Source organism: Gavialis gangeticus, unplaced genomic scaffold, assembly GCF_001723915.1.
Source record: "Gavialis gangeticus isolate Ggan-Ray unplaced genomic scaffold, GavGan_comp1, whole genome shotgun sequence".
In the NCBI taxonomy this organism is placed as follows: Eukaryota; Metazoa; Chordata; order Crocodylia; family Gavialidae; genus Gavialis; species Gavialis gangeticus.
Genome location: NW_017729031.1, coordinates 107,482,967 through 107,491,620, shown reverse-complemented (window position 1 = coordinate 107,491,620; position 8,654 = coordinate 107,482,967). Strand labels below are relative to the sequence as shown.

The 8,654-nt window shown below is 49.2% G+C and overlaps 1 protein-coding gene across 1 annotated transcript in view; it reads left to right on the top strand.

Annotated features, from left to right (window-relative positions):
- C1QL1 (complement C1q like 1) overlaps positions 1-8,303 on the top strand; it is a 57,969-nt gene extending 49,666 nt beyond the window's left edge. Inside the window, exon 3 of the mRNA XM_019523531.1 lies at positions 6,727-8,303. Within this exon, the coding sequence (XP_019379076.1) occupies positions 6,727-6,906 (180 nt within the window). The 3' untranslated portion in view covers positions 6,907-8,303. The remainder of the gene's footprint in view (positions 1-6,726) is intronic.
- The last annotated feature ends 351 nt before the right edge of the window (positions 8,304-8,654 follow it).

Below are 8,654 nucleotides of genomic sequence, written 5' to 3'. Positions count from 1 at the left end.
GGCTAACAGGTCTGTAGTTGCTCAGATCACTTTCTTTTCCTGAAATACAGGCTCTGCACCTGCTGTTCTCCAGTGAGATGAGACCATCTGACTTGATTTTTTACAAATCCTTCCTACTGGACCCAAAGTTGCATATGCCAATTCCTACAGAGTTCAGTGCTGGAAATGATGTGACCGCTAACCCAGATGCATTAAGTTCTTGGAGTCTTGTTGGGGTAATTTCTGGCTTTTACCCTCATTCCCATTAGCCATCCTGCCTTTATCCCCACAATCAAAATCCTCCTCCTTATTGAAACTACAGCTCCTTACTCATATCCTTTTGGTCCATATCTATTTTATCTTTAATCTCTGCCCTGACTTCGCTGAGTAGTAGCCCAACCTCTGTTTTTCTGATTCATTTATTTATGTGGATGAAGAACCTGGAATCATAGAATCATAGGGAATTAACAGATCAGGTCCAACTCCCTGTATGAATGCAAGAACACTATTCCTAAACCATCCTTGTCCAATGCTTACCCAGCATTTTGCTGTTTTGTTTTAACATCCTTTGCAAGGTCTAATTCAGCCTGGCTTCTGCATTTCTCATTGTATTCCTACACATCTTGACCTCAAAGACAGCAGTCCATGCTGAGATGTCCTTTTTTCAATTCTTTGTAGGGTCTCTGCTTATACCTAATATTTTTTCTGAGGTAGTTATTCATCTAGATAGGTCTGGGGCCCTTCCTTACAAATGTTCTCCCCCTGATTGGGCTGCAAATTCCATATTGTTTTTAAACATTTAACTGAAAGAAATGGCAGGCCTCTTCCACACTCAAGTCTCTGAGGTCCTCCATCCAGTTGACTTTACTAACTAGTTCCCAGGTTACTAACATTTGCTGTTTTGGAAAGGAGAACCTGTCTTACAGACCTACTTTCATCTGTCCTTCCACTTAATTTAAACAGGATCAGCTCATGGTCATTTGATCCAAGGTTAAATTTGTGCAACCAGCTCATCTACAAAGTTCTCATTACTTTCCAAAACCAAGTCTAAAATAGCCTCATCTCTTGTTGGTTCATTGACTATTTGGGGAAGAAATCTGTCAGGTAACACATCCAAGACTATCTAAGCCCTACTATTATTAGTAGCATGTGCTTTCCAATCTATAACTGGCAAGTTAGTCTCCCATAATGAGACAAATCCCAATGGTATTTATCTCGCTAATAATATTACAGTGATTTCTGCCCATATCCCAGTCCAGCCCTGGAGATTGATGGCACACTCCCTGCTCTACCCCAGTAGGGCACCTTCAGGGGTGGTCCTGGGGGGCAGGGGAAGGGGACGGGAATGATGTAGTAGTGCAGTTGCACCCCATCTTTGATTCCTGGTCCATCCAAAGTTTAAAGCCAGCTGCCTGGTAGTGGCAGAAGCCTCTCTATTTAGGCAACAGTGAGGGAGTCAATTGACTTCAGGGTTTGTTATAATAACCTACTTGATTCCTTCCAAACTCTTCATTCTATAGATGTTAACGACCCTCTTTCTTTTTTAATGGTTCTGCCTTTCAAGCTATCCTTACTTTTGCAGTTTAGCTGTCTGTTAGCTACTCCAAGTAACTCCCATTTCACAGCCCTACAGACTGTTCTGTAACTCTTGCTTGAAACATTAACTCAAGTGTGGAAAGGTTAACTCAGCTGAACATTAGCTCAAGTGTGGCAATAACTTTCAGTGAAGCACTGGATGAACTGTCAAGATGTTCAAGAAGGCCAGATTTTGTTCTGTGAATCTGAAAAAGATGTACATTTAACTATAATGACTACAGGACTAGCAAAACATCTTTTGATTATTTTTGCTTAGGTTTGCCCAAGTTACTATATGATATAGCAAATAAATGCACATTCCAATAAAGTTTTTTTCCCCTTCAATCTTAAACTGAATAACATAGCTCTAGCCCCATAGCTTATTAGTGAAGCTTCTAGTTTATTTGTAACTGGAGGAAAATGTCTGTTGTGTTATATGTGATGATGCACCACACCATCTGCACCTACCTTTTCAAAATCATAGGTCCACCCATAGGAATCTTTCACCATCCTTCTCCTTGTCTATCCCTTCTTAGTTTTTATATCTCTCACAGTGTTGCTCCACACCTCTGCCAACCTCTTGACTTATTTCTATCTTTCCTGCACTGCCCATGCACCCTTCCATTCCTGTGTTTCACTGATGACATCGTGTAATCCAGACTGTGTCATAATGCAGCTGTGCAAGGGGCTCCATGAAGGTTGCATAGACAGCTTGAAATCTGGCATTTCCTAACTTTTGAATGCTTGGCTTTGCAACCTGCCTGCCCTTTTTTATATAATTTTTGGATATAATGCAATAACAATTGAACTGCTCACAAAGGTTAGAGCATCACTAAAACTCTGTCTTGCCATACTGGAATAGGAAAAGGTGAAGAAAACCAGGTTCCCAAGGCTCAGGGCCAGGCTGCCTGGAGCCATGCAACCATGCTTAGTTCTGGGTTGCCAGGAGTTTCCTGGTCTGGGTTTCCAGTGTGCCAGGCTCCTGTATTTTGGCACCTAAATAATGACCAGCTTCTCCAAAGTGCTTTGTACAGACAAGGAAGTGCCTTTTGAATTGAGGGCCCCTTGGCAAAGCCTTCCCTGAGGTATTGTATAGAATAAGAACATAACATAAGACTTGCCATTGGGTTAGACCATAGGTCCATCTTGCCCAGTATCTGGTGTCACACAGTGATGGAGAGTGGATGCTGAAAGGGCTAGTGAACTGGGCTTTTTTCCACTCTCACTTGAAGCCTCCAGCATTTAGCCCTGGGCGCTTGTACACATGACAGTTGTCACGATGTACATGTGATGAAAATACAGTTTGTGTGGCTTAATGGTGCTACACATTATACATGTGCCAGTTTTGTGGAGTTTAGATGAGTTTGCATCTTTGCAAACTAAACTACATCCGGATATAGTTAAGTTTGCAATGATAGGTTGCAGCTGTCAGCTCACCCCTGGCCACAGAGAGGCAGGCAGGCTCTGCAGACATAAAAAAAAAGATTGGGGCCCTTACCACTTCTGCTTTCAGCAGGTGCTTTAAAGTTTCTGAAGGTAGAAGCGGTGAGGGACCTGATCCTTTTTAGTTTTTTTTTCTTTTTTTGGTGGAGCCCACCCGCCTCTCCTACAGCCAGGGGCGAGTTGCTAGCAGGTCAAGTGGCCCCTGAGCTGCAGGCAGCCCCTGTCTTTTCCTCCGCAGTGGCAGCACCCCCCAGGGCTGCCCAGGTGGGCTGTCTCAGCTCAGAGGCAGCACCCGGCCTGATCAAACTGCTCCCCAAGCCTGCCCACTGAAAGCCAGCCAGGCGCTGCTCCCCAGGTGGGCTCAGGGAACAGCTGGATTGAGCTGGGTGCTGCCTTCAAGCTGGGGCAGCATCCAGCCTGCTAGTAGCCTGCCTGGGCAGACCCAGGGGGCCCCACCACCATGGAGGGAAGAACCAGGGCCTCCCACGGCTCAGGGGTTGCTCGCCTCCCCCCTGGCCACGGGCAGGCTCCATCTCCAACAACAACAAAAAAAAGATCAGGCCCCTCACCTTAACATGACAGAAAAATTGAAATGGTAGGTTTCAATTAAAACCCCACCATTTCAATTTAGGGGGCATAGAATAAAACCATGAGGACTAAACCCCTGTCATGTGTACATGTGCCCCCTGACTCCCATGCCCAATACCTACTGATGCACCTTTCCTCCAAGAATTTGTCCAATCCCTGGATTTTCCCTCCACTGCCCCAGCCTGTCTGAACATGGTTATGGCAAAGGCAGAGCTGGCGTCTCAGCCTCCTGTCTGTAGTGGCCAATATTTGTCCTTTTCCTCATCATTCCCTTCCCAAAGGATTTCTTAACACTGAAAGGTTCCCTGAAGACATGGTCTGGCAAAGGCCCTGGCCTGAATGCCACCCTGGTTAGAATTAAAATGAGTCAGGAGATGTTCCTTCCTCAGAGCAGAATATAGGCAGGCGAGCTGTGTAGGACCTCTGGCTACTGGCACCTGGGGCAGCTGTGGTCTTGTCTTTGGTCTGGTGGCCAAGTGATCTCTCACTGTACTGCAAGCACTACTGGGTCAAAGCTGACGGTCCCTCTGAGAGGCAGGCAGGCTTCATCACCTTTGTTTTAGGGCTGGGAAAGCAAAGATAACAGGCAAGAGGTGACTTCTCTACAGTTACACAATATGTCACAGTAGTGGTAGGAATGCAGCCCAGAAGCCCTGATCTTCACCCCCTCCCTTGGCCTGTAAGCTCATACTTTCTTTCTGTGCATCTGCAAGCAGAAAGGATAAAGAGTTGATCTGAACTACACAAGTGGTGTGTGGGTTTGTGCGTGTATGTGTATGGACTCTCAGAGCTGTCCTTGCCCCCCAGCCTCTGCAGGTAGTTGCACAGCAGTGACCTGGATGAGCAGTGCAGTCTTCTTACGCCTACTATGTACCTGAAGGTTCCTGTGGTCACCAGTCCACAAGGATGTGTAAAGCTGGAATCTTCCTCAACTTGTGCGTTGACCTCCCTGGGGTGGTGAGAAGAGGTTGTCTGCACTGTCTCTCCTGCTTCCCCCTATGCATTCTTGCTAGCTGGAGCAAGAGTTCATTCTAAGGTGGAAGTAGCACTTGGGAAGGTGCAAAAAGCCCCAAGGGGCTTGTTTGTCCTTCTCTGATCACTTCTATGTCTTGAATTTAGAGCAGCTGTTGCTGTAGGGAGTTTAAAAACCACAGCCTTTATGACAGGGTGTAGTCCTGTAGGGCATTTTGCTATTGCAAGTGCAGCTGGCAGGACTACAGGGGCCACTACTCCATACAGAAGGGCTCAACATATGGCTGCTCATCTGCATCCAGGAGTCCCTAGATAGTAAACTTAGGTAGGGGGAAGTGGGGAGGCTGTTAGGTGAAGTGATTCCCTCTCTCTACAGCCAATATGGGTCTGTTCCCTGCATCCAGGGCCCTCTGTACTCAAAGCACAGGAGCACCAAACTGTGACAAGCATCACGGTGTCTGTGACAGCTGCTTCTGCTTTTCACAGCAGCATCACTGTACTCTATTGCCATGGGACCTTTCCCTCCCTGCACAAGGAGAGGTTTGTAAGAGGGAAGGTAATTGAACAACAGCCAGCCTGTGGGCAGCTGTGAATTATCCATTACTAGGCTCTTATAACCCAAGGTAGAGCCTCTTTTTCTAAAACAGGTGCCCTAGAGTGGTAGGGGTCAACCTTTTTTGGCAGGCATGCCACAAATCATCCCTAGCCCCTTGCCAAGTGCCATTCTGATCTTCCACAGAATCATAGAAAATTAGGGTTGGATAAGAACTCAGAACGGCACCTAGTCCAACCCGCTGCTCAAAGCAGGACCATCCCCAACTATGTCACCCAAGTCCCTTTCCTCTGCCCAATTTGCTGCTCTGCTTTCTGCTCCCTGCCCTATCTGCCAGTGTTCTGTCTGTCTCCTTTTTGATCTACCATATGCCACATGCAGAGGCTGTCCGTGCCACTTGTGACACTTTGGCCAGAGGCTGGCCACCGCTGCCTTAAAGCAACCACATATTTGGGGCAGGGTGCAGGAGAAACTGGGTGAAACTCCCTGGCCTGCACTTGGCCCCAGCTCAGAAGGGAAAATATGTGCCTATAAACCTCTGTGGCTTCCCTTGTTTCATGCCCACCCACCTGGAGTTGAAACCACAGGGTACATAACACGGGGAGGGTGTGGACAGGACCCAGCGGGTGTTAAGCTGGGAAGGAATCTGGGCTATATTCCATGATGAGCTTAACACAGGACAGGGAATGTGGGCTTCCCCTGACTGCTTCTCTTGGAAGTCAAATCCCACCATGTCCATATGAGTGACCTCTGGACTTTCCCCCCTACCCCCACATATGGAGTCACTATGGGCAGAGTGAGCTCCAAGCCTGGTGGGGTCACCCACCTTTGAGCAGGGGCGACCATTGTAATGGGTGCGTGGGTTTTAAATGTGTTTTAAGGTACTATGCTGTATATATATAACTATATATATATAACTATATATATATATATATAAAACTATATATATTTCCAAAAAAACCAAAACAACACGAAACCTTTTAACCTGCTGTTGCATGTGCTGAGTGGCTGTTTCTGCCACCATGCTGCACAGCAGGGGCTGCTGCCCCTTACAATTTCAGGAGGCTGTGAGGCATCAAATGAGTTCTGTTTTGCTCCTCTCATGAGATCAGTTGCACTTGCATTACCGAGTTCTGCACTTGTCTTTCCTGCTCTATGAAACCATGCAAATCCTGGGGCAAGGTGATGGCAGCATTTACTAAATGCCTAAGAATAAAAAAGCAAATGCAATGTGGTGGCATGTGTCACCAGTGCCCCCTAATGAGCTGCTGCACACAGCAGGAGCTCCCTCATGTAGGAGACCAAGCCCAAGGACAGGTTCTGTCCCATGCCCCTATACAAAGCTGTGGCTGTACACAGAAGGCAAAGGCTGAGGCGGGGTGAATGTGTTGCAAAATGCCAAGAGACAATTGTCCTGCCGCAAATGCAGGCCTAATGCAAGTGACTCAGTGTTGCCCACTTGCAGAAGCCTGGAGCCAGGGATGGATCAGGAGGATGTGGTACTATGCGGTTCTCAGGCCTTAGACAACCTTAGGCAGCCTGGTTAAAGGGAGCTGTTTTGGTCCCCATTGCTGCCTCTTGGGGAATAGTAACGACTGTTTTCTCCTTCCCCCCAGGTGCGGGCCAGCGCCATTGCCCAGGATGCTGACCAGAACTATGACTATGCCAGCAACAGTGTCATCCTGCACCTGGATGCCGGTGATGAGGTCTTCATCAAACTGGATGGGGGCAAAGCTCACGGGGGCAACAACAATAAATACAGCACCTTCTCGGGCTTTATCATCTACTCGGACTGAGAGCAGCGCCATACACACAAGCCTTGCCTCACTCACCTCGGCTCTGCCCACACCACAAGGACTGTGAAGGACCCTGGCATGGGGCCCCTGCCCTGGAGAGATCTAGGGAAGGATCCCAGGCCACTGGCAAGGGGTGTAATCTCACCCTTCCCCTCCTAGCCCCTGGCACCCACCTACTCTCCTCCCCCGCATCCCATGCAAGTGCAGAGTCCATGCTTGCACTCATTCAGGGGGAGGAGGGTGATAAGGAAAGGCTGAGAGGGCTGAGCCAGGGCAGAACTGGGGGAGTGGTCCCTGCAGTACCCCCTCCTACTGCCCAAAGTGAAACCCTGCCCTGTAACTTGGCTGTGAAACCTGCCTGGCACTAGGATGGTCCCCTGGCGCCCCTCTGCCACTGAGTACCTGTGCTCTCCAGTTCTCCCACTCCATGCCATTGAGATCTCATCCCCAGCTCAGTGCACTCTTTTCTCCTGCTTGATACCAGTGGGCTCCTCTGCCTTATCTGTGCCAATGCCCTCCCTTCCCCTGTTCAGTGCACATGCCCTGTCCCTCCTTGCGCTGCCTGGCTCCTCTCCTGGGTGAATGGGTATCCACCTTTGCTTCCTGGTAACATCAGCTTGCTCTGGTATGTGTGATCCCAGCTGAGCCCCATGCCAGGCACTGAGAGCCTGCTTGGCTCCTAGCTCAGAGGGAAGGCAGGCACGGCAGCTGGCAGGAGTTAAGGCAGGGTCAGGATGTCAAGAGCCTGAAGGCCCCTGCCTCTCCTTGGTTTGGTTGCTGGGTCCAGGCCACCCTTTTCCCTGTCCTGGCTAGCAGGGGGAGTACAGCAGCCCCTGGCCTTGCATGTACATATGTACAGGATGTGTGTATATTTATACAGGTGCGTCTTCTGGGGAGTGCTGTGTGGCAATGGGACCCCCTCCCCTCCCCACCTCCCCCCAAGCACCAAGTGGCATCTGTTTGTGCTCTGGCCTCCTGCTCCTTGTGCTCCCAGTGACAGGCCCCAGCTGTGCTGCTCCTCCCTGTCTGTCATCCAGTGCTGGGGGTACTTTGCTGGGGGTGGGGTAGGGAATTGATTTTCTTATCAATATAAGAGCAAATCCATGGTAAATAAGAGCTGTGACCTCTCCTGAGTCTGGTCTCTTCTTACGTGTACTACTCTGGTTGTTCTTTCCTCAGGAGGGCAGGTGAAGGGGGGTGGGAAGGTGGGAAGGGGTGATTCCAGGCATGACCTCTCCAGAACCCACTGGGAGCGAGGATCAAAGCAATGACTGTCCATCCATCCTTCTGTCCATCCATCCATCCACCACCCCGCATCCGGGGCAAGTCCCATCGCAACACACTGCATGGGCTCAGAGCTTGAATGAAAGGAATGACCAAGCTAATAAATAAACCCACCCCACCATGTGCTACACTTGTACGTTTGCTTTGGGTGGGGTTGGCACCCTGGGGAGGGGATGCTGGAGGGGTGGGTCCCAGATCCGCAGCTGGGGATGAGTACAGTATCAATGCTCAGGAAGGGTTAGCAATGGGACCCTTTGCAGTCATTTGAGTGGCTTGGAAGATGCAGAGGCTGGGAGACACTGCTAACTCATCAACAGTCAAGCCTTCGAAGCTAAAGGCCACAGTGTCCCATGGTCAGAACCCCAGGGCAGAGGGTATGCCTGGGAGCCAGCTCAGTGACCTCCACTGACCCCCTGATGCTAAGACATAAAATGGGTCTCTGCTGGCTTCAGCCATTCTTTTTA